The 24,950-nt window shown below is 31.7% G+C and overlaps 1 protein-coding gene across 2 annotated transcripts in view; it reads right to left on the bottom strand.

The window, feature by feature from the left end:
- Positions 1-24,950, bottom strand: part of NIPBL (NIPBL cohesin loading factor) — a 198,224-nt gene that overhangs the window by 39,590 nt on the left and 133,684 nt on the right. For both annotated transcript variants that reach the window (XM_082621433.1, XM_082621434.1), the window contains exons 16-32: positions 22,361-22,447; positions 19,901-20,132; positions 18,945-19,096; positions 18,301-18,381; positions 17,852-17,952; positions 16,052-16,190; positions 14,400-14,482; positions 13,679-13,811; positions 12,466-12,609; positions 10,217-10,306; positions 8,910-9,124; positions 8,696-8,798; positions 7,980-8,078; positions 7,732-7,878; positions 5,139-5,273; positions 4,281-4,379; positions 3,394-3,447 (exon numbers count right to left, since the gene is read on the bottom strand). In XM_082621433.1, coding sequence (XP_082477559.1) covers positions 3,394-3,447; positions 4,281-4,379; positions 5,139-5,273; positions 7,732-7,878; positions 7,980-8,078; positions 8,696-8,798; positions 8,910-9,124; positions 10,217-10,306; positions 12,466-12,609; positions 13,679-13,811; positions 14,400-14,482; positions 16,052-16,190; positions 17,852-17,952; positions 18,301-18,381; positions 18,945-19,096; positions 19,901-20,132; positions 22,361-22,447 — 2,094 coding nt within the window. The remainder of the gene's footprint in view (positions 1-3,393; positions 3,448-4,280; positions 4,380-5,138; positions 5,274-7,731; positions 7,879-7,979; positions 8,079-8,695; positions 8,799-8,909; positions 9,125-10,216; positions 10,307-12,465; positions 12,610-13,678; positions 13,812-14,399; positions 14,483-16,051; positions 16,191-17,851; positions 17,953-18,300; positions 18,382-18,944; positions 19,097-19,900; positions 20,133-22,360; positions 22,448-24,950) is intronic.

A 24,950-nucleotide genomic window follows, 5' to 3' on the forward strand; every position in this document is an offset into this window, starting at 1 on the left:
GAGCAACAGAAAGCAATGAACTAAAAGAGGACTAGAGAGTAAAGATATAAAGAATATAAAACTACTGCTAAGAGGTTATAAATCTAGTGTTCTCTTTTCTACTTCCAACTTGCTAATAACACGTAGGGATATTATCTTAGATTCTTTTTATTAATACTAACTAATGACATTTCTGATAGCTATACTTAATTCTTACTTTAACATTTATTACAATTATCACATGAAACATTGTTGTAGAGCTTTCTAGAAATTATTATGCCCCCTTTGGAATGGCTGACATAAATATAACTAAGATGGTCATAAGGCTCTATAATATAGAGCTAATTATGTGACTTAGGAGGGAAAGGATGTCAAATATATCATGTAAAATTATAAAATGGAAGATGATTGATGAAGAGAGTCCAAGATATTACAGACTGGATAACAGAGGCAAATACCATGAAGATGCTTAAAAAAGGCATCTTAAAAAAATTTTAAAAGCAACATATTACTACATACTACCAGAGGGCTAAAGTTAAAAAGAATGACAATACCAAGTACTGAGGATGTGGAGCAACTGGAATATTGCTGGTGGAAATGCAAAATGGTTCAGCCATTTTGGAAAAACAGCTTGGCAGTTTCTCACTCACCACATGACCCAACAATTACGATCACAGGAATTTACCCAAGAGAAATGAAAACACCTACCCCCACAAAAACTTGCACACAAATATTCATAGCAGGATTATTCATAACAGTCCAAACGGAAAACAACCCAAAAGTCCATAAATTTGTGAATAAAGAAATTATGATACATCCATACTATTGACACTACTCAGCAATAAAAAGGAATAAAACATTAATACACCAGCAACATTCTGCTAGTTAAAAGAAGTCAAACACAAAAGACTACATGTTGTATGATTCTATTGATATGAAATTCTACAAAAGGGACAACTGTAGTGACAAAAAGTGAATCAGTGTTTTCCAAGGACCAAGGGGAGAGGATCAACTACAAAGAGGCACAAAGAAGCTTTTAAGAGTGATATTCTTTACATCACTGTAAATAATTATTAAAGTTAATAAAAATGTACACCTAAAATTGGTGAAAATTTTTGCATGTAAATTATGTCTCAATGAAATAATTCTGATTGATTGTTAAAAATATTGCTAGGGTTTCCCTGGTGGCGCAGTGGTTGAGAGTCTGCCTGCCGATGCAGGGGACGCGGGTTCGTGCCCCGGTCTGGGAGGATCCCACATGCCGCGGAGCGGCTGGGCCTGTGAGCCATGGCCGCTGAGCCTGCGCGTCTGGAGCCTGTGCTCCGCAACGGGAGAGTCCACAACAGTGAGAGGCCCGCGTACCGCAAAAAGAAAAAAAAATTGCTAAATACAGTTTTATTACTAAAAGTATTATTAAAAATAAAAAAGTAAACAAATAGACTTAACAGATAGTAAATTGTTGACATAATCGAACAGAAAAAATTACTTCATGATAGACTTTTAATGGTATATGTTTAGTGAGCTACAGATAAAAAGAAATGCAAAAAAAATCCTAAACTGTATCCAGTAATCTTACTGTTAATATAGTAGGGCAAAGCAAACAGGAAATTATGTCCATTTCCTTGGAAATAAGATTTTTAGCCTAAAGGAAATAATAAAATCAAAGAAGCAGAATCTCATAATCTTAAATTTGAATTAAAAATATCAATATAAATTCTTGATTTATTTTTTTCTTTCTAAGAAATATGTATCTTTTAGCTCTATCCTCTGAAAAGGCCCAAAGCTATGATAACCCGTTAGTAATGAACATCCACAGCACCCAGATTATTCCCACCAAAGGGATTCAAGGCTCTTTGGAAAAACGGTTGATTTCAGGTTTGGGACAGAAAATGTGTAAGTTGAGTCTAGGGCATCTTGTAGAGGCAGAAAGTAATCAGGCTACAAAAGAGTAATGAGTTTATACCAAAAAGATACAAGATCCATTTGAAGGGACTACCACTGGGCAAAGATGGGACAATTTGAGCTCCAAAAAGAATTATGATTGCAATAAATTAAAATACAAAGATACAAAAATCTTTTAGTTCACACTGATATTGACAGGAAAACTCATTATTCTGAAACTTGATTAAGTAATGGAAAGAATAAAGTATTTCCCCTGCCCTTCCTGTACAAACTATATTTTACAGTAGCCAAATATTACGACAAATTCCTCTTTAAAGAAGAATCCTTGCTAATTAATATGGAATAAATAAAATAACTAGAAAAAAATCAGTATTTTGCAACTTCTAGTGAAAATAATGAATCTAGGTAATGATCATTTAAAACCAGTCCTGAAAGACTGTATAATAGATGTACCAGGCAATCAAAATCACTGAAAATGTAACAACCAAACATTATGTGCCTCTTTATGTGAGGCAATAATATTTACCATTGCCTGTGAAGTATTTCTGTCTATACTCCTAAAACTGAACTTCAGTATTAGTAAACCTCTAGATCTAACTTAAGAGTTTACAGAAAAAAATGGTGGACAGAGGAACAACTTAAATGACACCAGAAAGAAGAGGTCTATGAAATCCAGAATGTGGGACACTCTACAGGAAAACATGTAAGTGGCATGAAAAAAGGAGTGAAGGGTTGACTATTATAGACTAAGACTTAACAGTCATGTCAGCCAAAGCAACTGCAAACCAACTATAAAAATACATTTTTGAGACAATCAGGGAAATGTGAACATCGACTAGGTATTAAATATTAGGAAATAATTTTATTAATATTTATTTTGATATAGATGATAAAGATATTCTGGTTATTTTTTAAAAAGTCATTTCTGTTAGAGATCAATACTAAAGTATTTATGGGTGAAATGATACAAAGTATGGGATTTTCTTTAAAAGTATTACAGCCAAAAAAAAAATTAAAAAAAAAAGATGGGGGAGGGATAGAGATAAATAAGATATTAGGAAAGTGCTAACAATTTTTGAAGCTGGGTGATGGGTACTTCTATCTATCTGAAAATTCTTAAATAAAAAAATTCATATTTCAACTTATCAAATTTTTAAAGAACACTAATTGTGGTTTAATCCTGTACTACTATAGGAAATTCTACATATTTTATAATATGTCAAATAATGTAAATATATATTTAATGCAATCTATATACCTATTTATAGATCTCATGTCTATCATCTAGATTAAAGGGATAAAAAAATTATCTAGAAGGATGGGAAGACAGAATATCAATATTAGTGATTTAGAAAACTTACTTGTAGCAAGCAATTGAACAATTCATTAAACAGGGATATTAACCAAAACATTCAGCCTAATATATTGAAATAAATTTTCCCTACCACAAAGTATATACTTAAAAAATAACTGAAAAACTTCTTTTAAATCATAAAGTCTACAAAAACTCACATTTTGAAGAAGTTGCTCAAACCAGTCATAGCCAGTATCTCTGCATGCTGCAACCTAAGGGGAGAAATATGGTGAAACTATCAAAGTTAGAAATTTACTTTAAAATATACTTTTGCTATGCTATAGCCTCAAGTATATAAATATCTAAAGTCCTAAATTAAAAAAATTATTTTTAGAGTAAACTATTTTTTCAGTGAGCCAATAATTTACCATGTTAAAGAACTTTATTCTAAAAATATCTTAGAAGACATTCAAGAAATTAGTTTAATGCATTGAAATTTTAAAAATGGTATACATTCTGAATGGTATTATTGAATCACACACTATCAGAAAAATCTGTAAGGTCTAAAAACAATAAAAATGGAAATGTTTGCTTCTTATTTTCCTTCGAGATAGAAGATTTAAAGACATCAGTGAAACAGAGTTGATCATGTAATCCATAATATAAAATTTCTTATGTTCAAAACATGAACAATATTCTGGGTCAAGAAAAATTGTAGCTTATGTGTATAATTAAACATAATGAAACTAATCTTAATTCATGTTTTCTGAAAAAGGTAGAAATTACTATCTCATTTCAGGCTGCCATCCATGGGTTATTGTTATCTTTTTATCCACTTCTCCTTTCCCTTTCAGTTTTCAATCATTGGAAGAATCTGGAGAATTTTAGTATCAGCGCTTTAACTCAGTGGATGCCAAAAAGTGGGGCTAGGTGAAAACAACACTCTCATCTTACTTGCATCCCTTGAGTACATCCATAAATATAAAGGAAGGGATGTAGTAGAGAATAACCAAATATCTTGTCATTGTCTCTCCCTTTGTAAGACAAGGCAGACCTCAATGAGGTTTGCATCCACAGGGACCACCCTTGTTCCAGTCCTTCTTACCACATCAGTGATATTTAAAATTTTCCTTGTCATTGCTTCTTTGTCATTGTGTGGAGTTGGAGTAAACCAGAGTTTTTGGAATGTTTCATTTACTAATTTCTAGAAGAAAGAAAAATTTCAAACTAAGTAACTACAACGAATGTGGCAAAATTCGTAACCCCCAATTCTCATTAAAGCCCAAAACAGATTAAAAAAAAATCTATAAATAACTAAACAAAACACAAATTACCAGAAACTATTGGTATGACATCCTCAGTTTTTTTTTTTAAAATCAGCAATTAACTTACAAAAATTATAACCTTTTTCAACTTGGCAATGATTTTAAATGGGTAACACGATGCCTAGTATAGAACTTCTGGAGAGTACACATTCAAATGCTTTTAATCAAACTAAAAACACATTTTTTTCTACTTTTGGGGGAGAAGTTGTTAAAAAACAAAAGAAAAAAACCCCCAAAAGAAATATAGGGACAATCATATATACATAAATTCACTAATGAACTCAGGATTAAACTTTCAACAAAGTACTTACTAATTTAGAAAACCAAGCACATACCATTTGAAAATCAAAATAAATTTAATTTGATAATAAACTTCCTATATACAATGCAATCTCTACAATGATATTAAATATTATAATTGCTAAATTGGTTGGGTAAGATCAGAATTTATTAATTAATGCAAGATATGGAAATAAAAATACCTAAGTATGTCTTTTTCTTGAATTTATAATCTAAAATGATGATTCACTTGTAAAGTTTATATATATGTAAATTAACAAAATTTATGTAAAATAAACATTTAAATTATTTAAAACATTAATTAAAAAATTTTAAAGTAGTCAACGTTTTTATCTCACCTTAATGCCCTCTTCATCATTCACTCTGCGAATCATTTTTACACACATTTCTGTAATTTTTGGAAATGTTGGTTGTTCAATACAGATGTCTCTTAGAATCTTTATTACCCTTTTTCTGACACTGATACCAGTATCCTAGGAATAGAAAGGTATTTTAAACGTCAGAAAAATTGAGATGCTTAGGTGTGTGAAATTTGATAAAATGAAATCAGAAAATACCAACAAGCAGTATATACACTATTTATTAACATGGTAAACATGGTCTATATATTTCCTTTTTATATGCTCTTTTATTAATGTTACTATAAATTTAAGTTATTTTATTATGTTGTCTTTGCTTTTAAAATATAATATCTAATATATGGAAAAATATAAAATAGCACTGAACACAAGACTAGAGTATACGCTTGCCAAAATTAAATGGGATAACAAACATGAAACTTTTAGGACAGTGTCTGGCGCTTAAACAGCATATGAAGTATATTTAACAAAAATGTTTAACCTAACTCTTTCAAACCACTGTCACTATATTATGATTTATAGTAAATATAAGAAACAAAGGAACAGATTAAATGAAAAAAAACCATGAGGAAATAACAATATTGGCTTGGCCATTTTATTTTATTTTTATTTATTTACTTTTTAATGATATTTTCCTTTTTAAGATTTTTTGATGTGGAGCATTTTAAAATTCCTTATTGAATTTGTTACAATATTGTTTCTGTTTTATCTTTTGGTTTTTTGGCTCCAAGGCATGTGGGATCTTAGCTCCCTGATCAGGGATGGAACTTGCACCCCTGCATTGGAAGACAAAGTCTTAACCGCTGGACTGCCAGGGAAGTCTCTGGCTTGGCCTTTTTAAATTAGTCAATGTGGATGTGTGTAAAAAAGAGCTAGAGAATACTCTAAATAAAACAGAGATGAGGGACTTCCCTGGTGGTGCACTGGTTAAGAATCCGCTTGCCAAAGCAAGGGACACAGGTTCAAGCCCTGGTCCAGTAAGATCCCACATGCTGTGGAGCAATTAAGCCTGTGTGCCACAACTACTGAGCCTGTGCTCTAGAGCCCACGAGCCACAACTACCGAGCCCGCGTGCCGCAACTACTGAAGCCCATGTGCCTAGAGCCCATGCTCTGCAACAAGAGAAGCCACTGCAATGAGAAGCCCACGCACCGCAATGAAAAGTAGCCCCCGCTTGCCACAGCTAGAGAAAGCCTGTGTGTAGCAACGAAGACCCAACGCAGCCAAAAATAAATAAATTAATTTATATATATAGAAAAAAAGGTGAAATATTGTGGTGGATACTTGGGTGTTCACTGTACTATTTTTCTTTAACTTTACAAATTTTCATAATTCAAGCATTTTTAAAATAAATAAAAAGCATTGAACACTTATTGTGTAAAATTATTTCCATTATGCAATTTAGCAATTGTGAAAATATTTTAGGATACATTACTAAGGCAGACACTGTCGGAGTTCATTATATCTGAAAATCCTGAGGAGTTTGTCCTTCACTCTTGAAAAGAGTGAGGCACTAAAATGGAAAAAATTATTCCACTCTTTCCTTAAAATTCTTTGTTTCCATCAAGATTTTATGCTAGCTGAAGATGAAATTATCTGTAACTCTCAGTCCCACTGTATTCTAATACTGGGCTAAAGGTGATAAAATAAACTCTTGTCATTTCAGAAATACCTAATCCTGTACCTAATGCATCTCTGTTGAGTTATAGAAGAAGTCAATATGTCCGCAGTGGGTGGTATGAAAATTCTACAGATACTTTGTAGTGCCAGTGTTTCATTTTTTCATTCTTTCATTTTCCAGGGAAGAATTCAATGACATAGAAGAAAAGAATATCTTAGAATAGTGTTTATTAAGTTTGGTCTTAAGACTCAAATGACTTTCTTGTTTAACTTGCAGGTATCTGAGCTTGTCATAATTCAGCTTTAAGGAAACGTGAATATATAATGGCCAAAAATACTGTCAGACACCAAAGTTCTATACCTAGTTCTCACTGAAACAATTCTTCCTGTTTATATACATACATATATAATTACTCTAGATTCCTGTCCAAAATATTTAACTATGCCATGTAGCTCCTATCATTTACTCATTGTAAACTGGTATAATCAAAAGGCAAGAGTAAGTGTAAAAAGGAATCCAATTTTTGCCAATGATTTGTTTTACAATATTGAGCAGCCCTCCTCTTGAAATATGTCCTTCTTTAGAAAGTTGCTATAGTTTACAGATTAGGTAATATAAATACATAATTGATATCTACATTTCTAGCTTAACATTTTTTTTTTTTTCTTTTTTTTTTTTGCGGTATGCGGGCCTCTCACTGTTGTGGCCTCTCCCGTTGCGGAGCACAGGCTCCGGATGCGCAGGCCCAGCGGCCATGGCTCACGGGCCCAGCCGCTCCGCGGCATATGGGATCCTCCCAGACCGGGGCACGAACCCGTATCCCCTGCATCGGCAGGCGGACTCTCAACCACTGCGCCACCAGGGAGGCCCTAGCTTAACATTTTTAAAAGTGACATTAGGAAGGCAAAATTATACTCATAAATGACAATAAAAATGACGTAACAAACATACCAATATTCTTTCAATCAGCATATCATAATACTGCTCAGCAAGCTGAGGTCGACAAAGGACAAATCGACCTAGTAATTCTACTGCTGCTTCTCTGACACTAGTGGAGTTATCCATCAGTCGTCCATGAACTCCTCGCTGCATATCCAGCTAAAGAAAAATAAAGCAAATGTAATTTATACTAAGTAGAACTAATATCTTAATTTGAATAGAAAACTCAAATAAAAAGAATCATCTGTGCTCCTCTTTACCCTTGCTAGAATACTGGGGTCTACAGCAACAACTTCAGATAAACACTTCATGGCTTTTGTTCGAACGGCAATTGCGTTTTCACCAAGAACTCGAAGGATCTGCCAAGCAAATATTGACATTTTCATCAATTTTAGAACACATAACATTTAACAAAATATAGAAAGAAAACATGAAAAAAGATTAAAATAAATATCATACTCACTTTCCTTTAATTTTTATATAAGTGAGTAAAAGATCTGTTATCTTACTGATCCAAAGCTTTAACTTAAAACATAGTAAGGCATTCTACGCTTTACGGACTTTCCTTTATCCTGGCATTCTCAATTAAACCTGTTTTTTATTGCTATGTTTCATCTGCAAGAACCTGTAGCCCCACTGAAACCTTCCTATCTGTAACTTTAATCAAGGATATTTAGTATCATTTAAATAATAACTTGGAATTGAATATTTTTATTACATCAATCACTCTACCTATATACCATCACTCTACCTGTACCATACAGATACATATCCATTTATCTGTAAAACAAGAATCAGTAGGTAAAAGACATGCAGAACAAAGATATTTTAACAAATATGGAACACAGAAACAAATGTTACTTTCATGATTTTTTAAAATATCTGTTCTCAATAATGATAGACATCATACTCAAACGCAAGTAACCAGAATTAGAAAAATTAATTTCATTGTATAAGGAATTCTGGTCCAGTTTACCTGTGTCAAATAAATATCAAAGCTCTGGGCAAACGGCCTCATAGAGGCCAAGTATCGAACAATCAAACAAGCATCATCATAGTCCACAGTATCAGAGTTCATCCTGCAACAAAAAGTCATTAAATTTTAATTTATTTAATTATTTTGTAAAGTAGGTAAATAGATATCAAAGAGATAACTGAAAAAGTAAAGATGTTTTCACTTTGGATCTTACTTTAACGTGCTGAACTGAGAAGGTGTGGTTTTGATAATGCTTCTAAGGAACTTTTTCCGATTTTCAGCTCGATGCATAATTTGACCAGTTGTCTCAACTTCCTTTGCATGATGTGTTCCTTCAGATGATTCTTCATCTTTTTGTGATTTCATTGCTTTTTCTGTTTCCAGAGTTGTATCACGGAACCACTGGGCTATATAGAATTTACGAGAAAACTGGAAAGAAATTTGGTGAGATCTGAGTTTGATGAAATTAGTAACAAAATTTCCAACCTACTGATAAAGTGCTCACAATCAGGAATACAAATATCAAGGTTTACTTTCAAAAAACTTCCATCAGATAAAGACAGATTTTAAGAAAGCTAGAACATTTAGAATATCTAAATGATAGAAAACTTATTATTTTACTTTGTCCTAACAGTTATATCAATGATGTCAAAAGATAATTTTATAAACACAACTGTATTAAGTCTACAATACTACTATAACTACTTAACTAAGGACGGTATCACACAACGAGTCAGTAAAATTAGAGAGATGATGGGTCAACTAGAAAAGTTTAGAACACATGGATAAAATGCTGAAGGTAGAAGACTATAGTTATTTTCAAAATTTCACCTTACGTCTTCAAGAAATACATAGCCAATTATTATTGAAATACATTAACACTAAGGCACACCTATAATCTGTTCCTTTTAATCTGTTCCTGTTTTTTTTCACTTTTATTGAGAACCAATTGACATACATCACTGTATAATCTGTTCCTTTTCACAAAGACTGAAAACCTGCAGTAGTTGGCTGAACAGCTTAGTTATCTCCAACCTCTTTAGATGCATATCCCATCAATTAAAAAAAAATTAAAAAGTGCCCCAATATAGTGTATAAATTTTACATATAAACTTCTTTTACTAATATTCTGGATACCTTATAAAAAACAGAATTAAGGATTATAGTTAACAATAAATATAGACATAAAATTCTAATATTCTTTTTATATGCTAACAGATCATCTCATGCACCACCTGGACAAATGATCTCATTTGGTCTCAAAGATAACCTATGGAAAGATTTCCAAATATTTCCCATGTCACACAATTTTAGTAAACTATCTACAATATCTGTACCAGAATTCCATTTAAGAAAAATCATTCCATAATCATTATTTTCTGTTTAGACTATCATGCACCTGTTTTAAAAATCAAGATTCCAATACAACTTTCCTCTTCACAACACTTCTCAATTTTCTTGCAGAACAAGTTTGAAACAAACATGTAAACTCTCCAAAAAAAGGGGAGAACAGAATCCTACCACTAGTGAAGGATCAGTCTCAGTGTTTTCATCCAAGTAATCAAGCAATGCTTTTTGCAACTGCTGGATTTCATCTTCTCCTCCTGAAACCTACAAAATAAACCAAGTAGTAACGAAAAAGATATTACTAATGTTCTTTAACAAATCATCCAGTGGCATACACAAATTTGAGGGGAAAATCTGATAAATGATAAAAATAAAAATATAAGTATAGGAAGAAACAGAAGAATACTATTTTTGAAAAACATTATATATTGATAGCTGAAGTGTATTAATAGCTGAGGTTAGCCTTTATTTTTATGAACTACATGTTAACTTTCTTTAAAGAAGCTCATAAGTAGCTGACATAATAATTATTAGAACAACATGTATGTAAATCTTCAGAGGTAGGAAGGTCCTAGCACTAGTTTTCTGTTTGGTAAGAGGTAACTCCAAACTTTTAATCTAGCAAATGGAAACTAATTATTGTCTGAATTATTATGTGTTACAGGTGTCTTTGGGATATTATTTTAAAAAAACATTCTGAAAGGGAAATATTTTTACTTGCAATTAACATAAAATAGTACTTTATTTCATGTAGGATATTAAATATACAGTAGGTATATTTGAGCTGTGCATTTGATCTAGAATCAGAAAGGGACTGAGTCTTTGGTTCTGTCAAGAACAATACAGAAGCAGAAATTAACTCTGAGTTGACATTAATGTCTGTAGCTTATTCTCTGGTTTACCATGTGAAATGCCAAATATATGGTTTAGAATATATCTAAGTAGAAAACAAAGATTAGAATAACCTATGTTCTTGGAGTATAGTGAAATGGATACATTCAGAAATTAGTCATGGAACTGTAAACTAGTACACTATAAAGTTCCAAAAGGCTTTTCGAAGTATGTCATAAGAGTCATAAAAATATTTACCAAGGATCACTCCCCTCAAGTTTTACAGTGTACGATACATGGCCGTATGTGGCAAATAAGAGGTCCTAGGTCTACTCTCAGAAATACTGAAAATCACCTAGTTACCATTCTTGAATGAAAGGAATCAGCAATACTTGGAGAAATGGCTGATTCCAGGGCTGGCACAAGGAAAGTAAAAGATGAGTCTGAAACATCTTGTGCCACAAAGTCCTCTAGGAAAGATGGGAAGATATCAAAAAGATACAAAAGGCAGTTTAAAGGGGCTCCCACTGGTCAAATCTAGTTCAATTTGAGTGCTACAATAATGATAGCAACAAATGATAATCTATCAAATACAACAGGAATGGTAATATTCCATTAAATGGTAGTATTATATTAATGGTAATTTCTTGCTTTTTCATAGCTGTGCTGTGGATATTTAAGTGAGAGTTCTTGTTTATAGAAAACATACACAACGCAGTGGTTCTCAAACTTCAGCATTCAACAGAATCACCTGGAGGGTCTGTTAAACCAGACTACTTGTCCCCACCACCAGAGCTTCTGATTCAGTAGTTCCAGAGAGAGTCCTGAGAATTTGCATTTCTAACAAGTTCCTAGGTGACGTAAAAGTTGGTGCTGCTTGTCCAGAGAATCACACTTTGAAATTCAGGGGTCATGGGGGCATCCTGTCTGCTCAAAATGGTCCAGAAGAAAATAAAAATGCATATACAGATACACATGCGTGTATATTTTGAAAAAGAATGATAAAGCAAATGTCAACCACTAAGGGATCTGGGTGAAAGATTAATGGGAGCTTTTTGTACTATTCTTAAAACTTTTCTGTAAGTTTAAAATTATTTCAAAATACAAAGTATAGTAACAAGAAAAAAAAAATAGAGGCATTTGTCATGGCCAGCAATGGATATGGTTATGGACATTAAAAAAAGAAAAAAGAGTAGAAAGAAAATGAAAACATTGTGCATTGTGCATGGTAGGATTAGAAATTATTTACCTATCAATTTTCTTAAGTTACTTTTAGTACTACTACCATCTCGTCCATAGTTTAAAAAAAAAAAAAAGGTATTGTTAAACCAAATAGAAAATAGCATCATACATTCATAACAGTAGTTCACCAAAAGTAAATTAAGGATTATATAAATCATCTGAAGGTTCCTGTTACACATAATTCACCCTATGGTATAAATTTTCTCAGTGGAGCTTTCGAAAAAGCCCATTTTTAGGAGTAAGATTTTATTCTGAATCTACAAAATGAAATGCAACACTAACATAAGAATATCTAAAAAAAGTACTTAACTATTACTTATCCCCAAATTTCAAATTCTTTATCTCAATACCTGTTTTAAAATTCGTTCTATAGACCCTTGATCCATTTTGCTTGTAACAGCATCTTTCCTCAGTCGTGCAGCAACAGTTCCAAGGTAATCAAGAGATGCCACTCTTAAAGCCATCTCTGTTGACTTGTTACTGAATTGATGAACCTACACATGAAAAATAATTTTGTTTTAATTTAACCAATTCATACTATTTTTAATAGCAACTTATAAATTCCAAATCTATGTTGTATTATTTGAAATTTAAACACTTTTTTCCCCTGTGATATTGTTCCACAAAGTAATTGACTTTTAAAAAATTTTTACTCTATTTTATTTTTTTGGTTTCACCCCAGTGTATGGGATCTTAGTTCCCTGACCAGGGACTGAACCCAGGCCACGGCAGTGAAAGCCCAGGATCCTAATGACTAGGCCACCAGGGAACTCCCAGTAATTGCCTTTTGAGTTTCTGGAATTTTTAACATTTTTATTAAAAAAATATATCTATATCTATATCTATATCTATATCTATATCTATCTATCTATCTATAAAATTAAACCTTCCTAAGAACATAGCCACTTTCTTTAAATGTAGGCTAAACTCTATAAAATGGGATTATTACTGAGTAAGAATTTGTTAGGCTGGAATTCTGATGCCTATGAAAAATTATCTTGGTTTCAGAATAGTATTAAGTTTTCCAGCTGACAAAAAGTAAGGTCCCCAAAACTTTGTAACAATTGCAGAAGTCCAAATGTAGTCTAAAGATAAAAAGAAAAATCACAATAGTATTTCTTTGCATTTCCCTAATACAATATTACATTAGGACTAAAACGTGTCATGTTTTTAGAAATACTCTTAAAGATGACAGAGTTCACATTAATCAGTTTCATGCTTTGAAATGAATTAACTACAATAACTTATGACTCAGTGTTGAGATGCTTTTAACTAACAATACCTCCAAACAAAACAAAACAAAACAAAAAACAACAACAAAAAAAAGTTTTTTAAAGCACTGTTACCTTATGTAATGAAATGAAAGCACCGAAAGTCACAACATTTCAAAGTTTCTACAAGGTACTGACAGTATTGTGTACAGTTATGCACATGCAAAAAATAGAGATGCAATGGTCATATTTCCTTACACATTTTTAAAGAATTCATCATCTGTGAATCAGAGTACATCCTCATTATGTTGTCTTCTAGTAATCTAATAATCTTTAAATGCTATACTCTTACCAACAGTCTCCCTAACAAACTAAGGAGTAGTTCAGCAGCTGGCCATTCAGGCTTATTGACTGTTGAAAGAAGGTCTTGAACAAAATTTTCAAATAGTGGTCTGTAATCTTCTTCACCTTGCTTACTACCACATCTGTTCAAAGATAAATAATGGAAAGGCTGTGAATTTAGATGACATGTTCACCAATATGACTAAAACTTTGTTAACTAAGTTTTCCTCTTCTCTCATATCTAAACATGGTATAAGACAGTACATTAAATAAAATATGGTTTAAAATGAATCTGTTTCTCAATCTTCATTTTTCCCCTACTACAAGGAATTCATTTATTGACATTAACATAATTTTCTGGCAAGTGTAACACATTTTAAATAATGACCACTGTTTTTCTATGAGATTACTATAAATTCTTATAAAAGTTAAGGAAACTTCTCTCCCCAAACTTTCCTATTCAATTAGAAAGTCCCAAAATTCACTGAAAAAAAATTATAGAATTTCAATCTAGAACTTTAACTTTGGTAGTTCAACATATGAGCAAGTTCATAAAATTTTAGATTTTTAATATTCTAATTTCCTCATTTTAAAGATAAGGAAATCGGGGTCAGTGAGATATAGTCAAGGTTCAGATTATGGCAGGAAGTTGGATTAATCTTTTACATAAAATAAATGAACTATTCTCTATATTGCAAAAATAAAAATCAGATTATGTTAATTTTACTCACTTTTTAAGGAAGATGGAAAGGAAGTTTTGGGCTGTTCGCATGGCTGTTTCATAAGAATTGGTAATGACAACATCTTGGTCAACCTAGATTGAGAAAAATGAATTTATACAGATGTAAGAAATAACCAACATACAAATTATTTCAGTTGCTATAGCCATGTTATTACTGAATATAGGGGCAATACATTTAAATACTAAAAATCTTAACTATTATATATAAAAAGAGAAGCTACAATTAGCCCACTAAATATATTTCAATACTTCATAGAAACTAAATAAAAATATTGATAGAGTCCATTTTTATTTATTAAAATATGTTAAGAGTGACAAATGTGTTTAACAAATGAAATATCAACAGTTGTTTATCACGATCAGAACAATTTTGATTGAAAATATCAACACAAAAAGAATTTCAAAAAAAGTTGGAAGCTCCAAGCTTATGGAATGCTAGAATATAATACTAAAAAAATTCAACTCCTTCATTAGAAATTTAAAGACCAGGATATAAATAGTTAATTCAAATTTGTGGAAACCCCAAAAGTGAATAAATATATGAAAAAGTTCACTAGTAACCAGAAAAATGCAAAATAAAACATGGTATCATTTCATACTAACCAGACTAGGCAAAATCAAAATGTAAGAATGTAAACTAGAACACCACTTTAGTGAGAAAACTGACAAGTTCCAGTGAAGTTAAAAGTGCATGTACACTATGATTTAATATTCTATTTCTAAGTATATCTAGAGAAACTTTTGCTTCAAGTTGTTGTATGTCATATATGATGTGTTTAACCTAAATCAAAAAGAATCTAGCATTAGTTACATGTATTAAAAACAATGGTGAGTGAAAAAATTAGCTGTAAATATGTCACTATATCATTTATGTAAATTAAAAAATTCTGTATCAAATTTATACAGAAAAATAAATAAATAAATGGATGAAGATAAACATTCACCAATGGTAAGGAAAGAAAAACTGAAAAGAGAACAGTAAGATTAGGAGAAGGGGAGAACAGGGACCTCAACATTTTTGATATTCATTTTATACTTTATTAACCAGTCACTTTATTATTTATTATTATACACACAGCCACGACTATAACAGAATTAGGAAATAAAATTATCCCTCTTTCTTTTGAACTTCTTTGAGGTAAAACTATAAAACTTAGAAAAATTTTAAGTGTTGATGGGTAAGAGCTACAAAACCAAAAGCAAATCTTAGCTATAAGTTACTCAATAGTGAGGGCATAAACTCATTTTCTGCATGAATTTAACATTAATTATATTAACGATTATTTACTGTATGTGATTATAGATACTACATATTATAATTATAATATTATTCACTTTCACATTCAATATCTCACTTGAGTCTTACAACTTGTAATAGTAGGCTTGTTAGGTATTATCATTCCCATTTTATAGCTGAAGAAACAAACTCAGATTAAAATGATTTGTATGTTTCATGACTGGTGGATATAATAGTCAGGACAAGAACTCAAGTCTCCTAAAACTTAGTTTAACGCTCTACAACGATCTGTAAGCCCAGTCATGAAGGCCTAATTAAGAACTTCAGTTTTATAACAATGGCAGAGAATATAGTTGCTTCCTCCTATAAAAATACAGTTATAAAACTTACAAATGATTCCTTACTTTTTTATTTGAGTCCTCTTCTGAATTAGAGTCCTTCTCTGATGATGGTAAGTGTACCACACACTGAATTAGTTGTAAAACCAGTGCTGTAACCATCTGAATATACATAGGCTCTCCATCCATATCACTACTGTTTAACCTTTAATGGAGAAGAAAATACTTAAATCTTACAGAGTATGAAGAGAATTTCATTTTACATGTCATCTATGATCTGAAAGTTTCAGGATGCTTTCTTTACCAATATTTCTAGGCATTGTCTTTACTGCTTATAATAGTGTCCTTCAGTCTAATTATTTCTAACTTATCAAAAAACCAACTAAATGCCTATGCATAGGTAATTAAAATAGTCAAAGGAAAAATGCAGTATTTAATATAAAATTCTATACTTTATATATGTACTGCAGATATTCTGAAAAATATCAATATTTTTCAAAATGATTTTTAAAATGAGAAGTCTTCAGGATTTCCCAATGCCCAGGCATTCTGGTATTCATTTTCTTATTAAAATCTGCTACACAGGGGCTTCCCTGGTGGCGCAGTGGCTGAGAGTCTGCCTGCCGATGCAGGCAACACGGGTTCGTGCCCCAATCCGGGAAGATCCCACATGCCGCGGAGCGGCTGGGCCCGTGAGCCATGGCCGCTGGGCCGGCGTGTCCGGAGCCTGTGCTCCGCAACGGGAGAGGCCACAACAGTGAGAGGCCCGCGTACCACAAAAAAAAAAAAAAAAAAAAAAAAAAAAAAAAAAAATCTGCTACAGTCAGCTCCTGATCATATGTTAGAGTATGAGTGACATAGAATATATTGTATGCTATAGAATATTTTATGACATAGAATATAAAATATCAACTTTTAAATCTTTTTGTTTAAAAAGATAGTTAAAAACGTAAGAATTCCTTTAGATGTTGACAGCTTTTCTTCAGGTTTTAATGGACAATAGATGTTTATCAATACACAGTCTAAAAAATTAAGATAAAAACAATTATTTTACAGAAGACAGCCTTCAAAGCAATCTAAATATAACCGTATATGCTAGGTCAACACATTTAATCAGCCAGGAATATTATAATGATAGTTATGAAAATGATGATGATTACCTATGCCAACAAAGGTAATAATGCTGACCACAGCAGTGGATAACATTCCTTAGTTACTCTGTGCTTAGTGATTAAGAGTGTTTAATCATCATGTCTATTTTCTATACTTCTGTTAGAGTAATTTTTCAGCTCTCTTTTTAAAATATTATGTAATGACTTACTACTGTATAAAGGATTAAGTTCAAGTTCCTTCGTAAGGCTTATAAAATCCTTGAACTGCCTCTGACTCTGGAGCCGTATTTCCTATTGCTCTTCTCACAGGCCAATAGTTCTTAACCAGGGATGATTTTGCCCTTCAGAGGACATTTGCCAGTGTCTAGTGAAAATTTTGGTGATCGTAATTTGAAAAGGTGCATTTCTTTTGGTATCTATTAGAGGTCAAGGATGCTGCTAAGCATCTTACTATGTACAGGACAGCACTGCAAATAAATTATTATCTGGCCCAAAATGTCAATAACGTCAAGACTGAAAATTCTTGCCCCAGATCTTTACACTTGAGAATCACTGAATCTTTTTTAAGTCTCTAAAATGTGCATTGTTATTTCTCACACCTAAGGTATTCTTCACGCTGTTCTGAGACTGAATTGCCTCTCTTTTATTTGATCATTAAAATAAAAATCAGACAGAAATGATAAAGAATTAAAATATGATGGCTACAGTACAATGGAGTTCTTCATTATACTTGGACTTTGCTATAGTTAGTTACCTGAAGTTCCTTAAGCTCCTCTTGCTGGTAGGTAATCTTGCAAGTGACGTAAAAATTTCTTCCAAAATTAACTGCCTATGTTTTTCATATCTTGAGAATACCTATTTAGTAATTATAAGATTCCAAATTAAGTTTGTTATAATTATTTGAAAATAAACAAAAATGATACTATACCATGTGATAAAAAATATTATCTGCCATTTAGAATGAAAATGTTTTCATCATTTTCGATGGCAATGACTTAATTTGCTCAACTTTTCTATCATTAATTATGACATTCTTGTAGAAGTCATAGTATGCTAGTTTCATCTAGAGGAATACGATATCTTGGGTATGAAATGTAAGCCAAGATTTAAATGATTTAAAATAATTGATTTTATAGTAAATATTAATAAATTATTAACTGAAATATTTTAAAATATTTATAAGTGTTAACTGATTATACTTACTGCAGTGACTAACTTAATGGCACACAATTGTAATTCACTGACATTTTCCACAAAAAATGGTGTTATTCCCATTGATGATACCTGCACAGACACAGACAGTAATCAGTACACATCTGTAATAGATTTCAGGACCATTCTACCTTACTAAATCCCAAAGCATTCATAAACTTCTGGAAAACACTGAGAGCATTTTCTTTTCCCTCATCAATCAGCACCTAGTTTTTCCTTTTGTTCCCTTTCACCCTCAAGCAAATTAGCACAGACCTTCCTTCATAGCTGCCATTCCTCTGATTTCTAACTTCTGGATTGATAAATGTCGCAGGAATGTAAAAAACAAAAAATAGTTCACTGTTCTGGAAGAAGCATCCTGACACATTTTAAAGGAAATGATCATTTATCTTTCAAATAATTTACAGTTTAGAATTTATACTACATTCACCTGTCTTCTGCCCCAAATGTTTCTTTTAAAACTGCCCTAGACTCTTATTTCTTCCATTTAGATATAAAATACTCTGAATGGAAAAAATTAACATAGTGCTGGTATTATTATTGAGTGAGAGAGGTTATACTGAACTCAGTTAGGTCCCTTATTCTCCTTTATTTTTTTGGTCTAGAAATATGGAAAATGCTTGAAAAAAACTTACCTGAAGAATTGTTGTGTCTGTAAGAAGCTGTATTTCTAGTAGTTCTGATAAGCTGCTAACAATGTCACAAACTTTATTATAAAGCATTACTATTACTCTTTGCTTATGGGTAGAACATTTAGCCCGTTTTGCCTTTGAACTTAATAAGCCTCCTAAAATGAAAAAAATTCAAAACAAGGAATATATCAACTTTTAATAATGTTTATTAAAAAGTAATAAAGCTGCTTTCTGAATTAAAAGAACACACCTTTCCCCCCCCCATATAAAAGTACAATCTGGCAAATAAAGCTGTCTATTTATTAAAAGAGAAAATTATTCTTTAGGGAATATTCAGTTAGAAAGTCAACATTCTTATAACAGATAATTCATGGTACATTTCAATGGCTATTAAATTCTTGTATCTTAAGGATTACTTTATTTCTATTTTTTTCCACTGACTGGAGCAGGATATTAAGATTATACTTCCCTTGAAATCAACTTGCAATAATTAAACAACAGGTAATTAACGGTAGGTATTCGTGATCCACGTTTACCCTCCTCTCTTTAAATGTATACATGTTAATATACATGACTAATTTATAAAGATTATAAATAAGAGAAAGAATTATATATCTTTAATCAATCCATTTTGTAGATAATATTTTGGATAAAATTTGGGGGGAGTGATAAATGGAACCAGAAGCTACTATTATCTGGGAAAATCTCAGACCAGTAGAAATTACTTCTTATTATGTGTAAATAGTTGCTAAAGAAATTATTACTGAACAAGTACTGGATTAAAACAAGTTCTATATTCTAGTCAAATGTAAGTCAGTGTTTATTACAATTTATATAATCAAACAATTTTGGTGCCATTTTAAGTCACTGCATTCTGACCCATCCGACGTGGTAAAATTATATAACAGGTAATTTTGATATTATACTAAAAAACTATCAGTATAAAAGGGCGAACTAACCTCCATGAGGATCTAATCTGTAAACAGGATCATACTGAGGATAAAGTGTATTCTGCAAATGAAATTTAGTGTACTGTATAACTCTTTCGATTACATCCTCAATATATACAGCTTTTGGCATGTTAGGGGATGTCATAATGTTGATAGTCGTAAGACAGGCATCTGCTGATTTTGTCACTCTCTCCATAATAAGGTCTCTCCATAACCTTTCTTCTTCTTCAGTATCATTATTCTATAAAACAGTAGATTGTTAATGAAATGGAAATAAACACATTTATAGGTTAAAATATTTTTAAAAATTATAATATATTTGATTTTCACAGTTGAAAACTTGGTGAGAGTTATGGTGTGTGTATATTTAAAGAATATCAGGAATGAAGTACAAATACTTATATTACATTAAGTATGATTTTTGTTTCAATGTTTTCAAACATAATGTACTCTTATCTCCTAATTTCACCACTAAATGACATTCCAATAACAAACTTATAGTTATGTTTATCTTCTGTGTAATTTATGCAAATCTACGATTTTAGCTAAAGATCATAATTATACATAAATCATTTTGTGTTTGGGGTTAAAAACATTATGATAATATTAAAGCTTTTTAGTTCTGCTTGCTCTTGTGAGACAAAAACAAAAATTAACAACAAAGGATAGACCCTTATTTAAAAGTAGTAAAATGTTATCGACTCAATCACTCCTAATAACTGTTTTTCAACAATACTGTATTTTTGAAACTGAGATTAAAAAGTGGTGATTATGTAGACTACTGAAAACATAATTTATTTTCTAAAATAGGTAATTCAACAACTGACAGACTATATTTTAATTTACACATCAGCAACCTGCATTACAATTGGGAAAAAGTGCCTTTAATCTTACTTTTAAAGTGAAAATTCTTCTATCACATCCTTAGTTAGCAACTTTATGTTCTAGGAATACTTGTGTATGCATGCTATTCAAAGCTTATAACATTGGGAAAAGGAATAAATAAAAGTATAATATTTGTAAAACAGAGAAGGGCTTTCTAAATCACTAATGCCTAAAAACTCTATCTCTAACTTTCTTTCATTTTACTACTTACATACCTACTTAAAAAAATAAATAACTTTTCTTTGATATTGAAATTGCCATTTCAAAGAGTCAGTTTAGGAGGTTCATCACTCGTATCAAACATTAAGGCTTAAATGCAACACACTAAATAGTGCTCAGGTTTTCAGGAATGAAAATAATTTCATTAAAACTGAGTCAGCCAGTTCTCCAGAACTGTAGATTCTTCATATTTACCACAATTTCTTGCCAAAGTGTTTTAAATAAAACTTGCCACTATAGGTCCTCTAATCCCTTAGTTTCTATGATTCAAAAACTAATTTAAAAAGGGCACTGGAAAAATATGGATATATTTAATAAAGCATAGAAATACCACCTGAGATTATTTCTCTACATTTTTAAATTCCATGTAGATCACTTAGCACTCCTGTGGCTTCTGCAAACATCAAGAACATTTCCCTCACGAGATATAATCCAGTGCATGTGCTAAATACATATAGTATGTATGTACATATGAGAATGGAAGTATTATCTACCAAAACTGTTAACAGTGGTTACTGCTGGATGAAAATTGAACCTTTCTGTTTTTTGTGTTTTGAAAATTTTCTATAATACACTACTTTTGTAATCAGTCATTTAAAAATAAAGAAATTTCATTAACTCAAAACATTCCCAAATCCTTATCTCTTACATTAAATTCCTATAAGCATTAGTGTTTGAATTCATTAATGTTAGACACCAAGATCAATTCAAATGCACATATGATTTTGAAAGTCTGCTATAATGCTAGGAAGGTAGATCCCAGTTCATAAATCATTATACCACGTTGCCACTGCTTTTGATAAAACATACTAAAATGTAACGACAGTTGCAGTTAACATTTATTGAGAACTTATAATGTGCCAGACATTGTTAAGCAGGTTACATGAATTAATTTATTTAACATCCTTTCAACAACCATTTGAGCTAGATATAAAAACAATACATAAGGATTAACATTTTAGGATACATTAGGAAATCACCATAAGGTTTCCAGCTATTTATTTCTCCAGGGAAGGTCAATGAAAAGAATTACTACCTACTAACATTTTATAAATGAAAAGACATTTTAAACACTCATCCACTTACAAAAGGATTAAGATTAAAGAATGGTCTTTTGAATTGAATGAATTTACATCTGTTACTATTCTTATTTGTATCAAAGCTGTGAATTGATAATGTGTAACATTAATTTTAAACAGCTAAAAATCCAATTCTAACTGCAAGGCTAAATGTGAACTAGTAAATGTGGTAACAAGCTCAAATTAATGAAATTTGGAATTTTCCCTATAAATCAAATTCCATATGAAAAATGTTACATCTTAACAATAGAAAGGGTAAAATTAACAACATGGATCTTAAACTTACATGATTTAACAAAGTGGAGAGCTTTGACCCATCTTGAATATTCTTCTCCAAGATATTTAGGACTTTCACAGTTTTGTCAGTGGAAAGCTAAAATTGAAGCATAAATTCTTTCATCAATCATTGGTAAATGTAATAAATTATTCAAGAACTATTCTGTACAATTATTCCCTTTGGCCAATGGAATATACAGCATTAACACCCTCTTAAAGAGTGGAAAAATAAAACTTTCCTACTTAGATCCTCTACTAAAATGATTGTGTAGAGAACTTAATTACTTGTTTTCGAAAGACAGATAGCAAACACAGAATGGGCACGTATGTATGTTATTAACTCAAATCTTACCACATAGCTAGTTAAGACTGAATTTGTTCTGATGTCTGGTCCTTTGCTCTTATGAAAGTGACACTGAACATGCATACGAACACACAGGCACAAACACACACTCTCTAAACATTTCATCTGTTGAATTAATTATAACATGGTTTCCACACTACAATGTTATTTAGCGGGTGTCTTAAAATCCCAGGTAATATTTTGAATAACAGAAGCCTGAATCTGAGAATGAGAAAAGTTACAAATGTGATAACACTGCTTTATTTGGTAGAAATTTTTCTTATTTTTAAAATATCTGTTTCATTTCTTACAAATAATGTTTTCTATATTTAAAAAATTAATAGTTGATTTAGAGGTTCTGTGAGGAAGCAACTGTTACTCATTCCCTTGATTGAATACGTCTCCTTTTAGACTCTTATCATGCAGCTAGGACACTTACTGGAATGAGCCAGGAGAGTCAAATGGGAGCATCAATAGAATAACCTGACATTAAGTACATTTTGATTATTCCTATGCTGGCTTCCAGAAAAAATTTCCCCCAAATATTGCTTTAGATAATTTCACAACAGATTAAACTACTGAGACTTTTGGTAAACTGTCCATGCTTTGAAAATATTCAGCAAATTCACCTTTTGAAATAGAAATATTAGCTACATGTAACTATAGAACTTATGAAATAAAACCTAAGATTGGCATTGGCACTTCAGAAAACTGAAGCCATATTCCTGTATACAAAAGAAATCAACATGTCCCTCACTGCACACAGTAATAGCAATGTGAACTAATTGTACATTAATTCTTGGTTAATTATGTGATATGTCTGTATAGCTTTAAAAACCAAACTCAAGGAACCTTTGTGCATGGTTGGTAGGAATGTAAATTGGTGCTGCCACTATGGAAAACCAGTATGGAGGCTCCTCAAAAAATTAAAAATAGAATTACCATATAATCAAACAATTCCACTTCTGGGTACATATCTGAAGAACACAAAAACACTAACTTCATAAGCTATATGCACCCCCATGTTCAGTAGAGGATTATTTACAATAGCCAAGACATGGAAGCAACCAAAGTGTCCACTGGTAGATGAATGGATAAAGAAAATGTGGTGTGTGTGTGTGTATTCATTCAGCCATGAAAAAGAAGGAAATCTTGCCATTTGCAACAACATGGATGGACCTTGATGGCATTATGCTAAGAGAAGTAAGTCAGACAGAGAAAGATAAATGCCATTATGATCTCACCTATATGTGGAATCTAAAAAAAAAATAATTCAGAGATATAAAGGACACATTGGTGGTTGCTAAAGGTGGGAACTGGGGGTGGGTGAAGTTGGTGAAGGTGGTCAAAAGGTACAAATTTCCAGTTATGAGATAAGTAAGTCCTGGGAATATAATGTACAGCACAGTGACTATAGGTAATAATACTGCAGTTTATATTTGCAAGTTGCTAAGAGAATAGAACTTAAAGGTCTCATCATAAGAAAAAAACTGTAACTATGTGTGGTGAAGATGTTAACTAGATTTACTGTTGTATCATTTTGCAATACATACAAATATTGAATTGTTACCTTGTACACCTGAAACTAATATAAATGAATACAAAATGAATAAGTGATTATATCTTAACTTTGGAAAAAAACGTTCAAATATTTCCCAGTCTACTTTAAAACTCAATAAATAAGTTTAATTTGTTAAGAGGATAAATTCTTCAGGTAAATATAGTCTTCTATTAATTCTTTTACTATTCTTGGAGAACAAATCATTATCTCTACATTATAGACTAAGAAACTTAAGACAAGTAGATAATTCTATATAAGAGGAGCCTGATTAGAAGAGGAGGAGAGAGGATTTGTCTTGAAATTATATTTGCATAGCAATCATGCAGTGGTTTAGGGGGTGACTGGTAGCTCATAAAGATTATGGGAAGCTAGCCCTTGATGCTGCACTATTGTTTAAAGTTATTATTAATGAAAAAATATTCTGCTATTCCATTAGTGTAATGAGACTACTCAGCAACACAGAGCTCAGAGGAAAGACAACTCACGAAAGTTATTATAAAGCCTACAGCAATGAGGTTCTGTGCTTATTAACAATTAATGTGTTAACAGACATAGAGAACAGACTTGTAGTTGCCAAGGGGGTGGGGGAGTGGGGAAGGGAAGGACTGGGAGTTTGGGATTAGCAGATACAAGCTATTATATATAGGATGGATAAACAACAAGGTACAGCACAGGGAACTATATTCAATATCCTGT

The sequence above is a fragment of the Mesoplodon mirus genome, assembly GCF_964341445.2.
Source record: "Mesoplodon mirus genome assembly, chromosome: 5".
NCBI classification, from domain to species: domain Eukaryota; kingdom Metazoa; phylum Chordata; class Mammalia; order Artiodactyla; family Ziphiidae; genus Mesoplodon; species Mesoplodon mirus.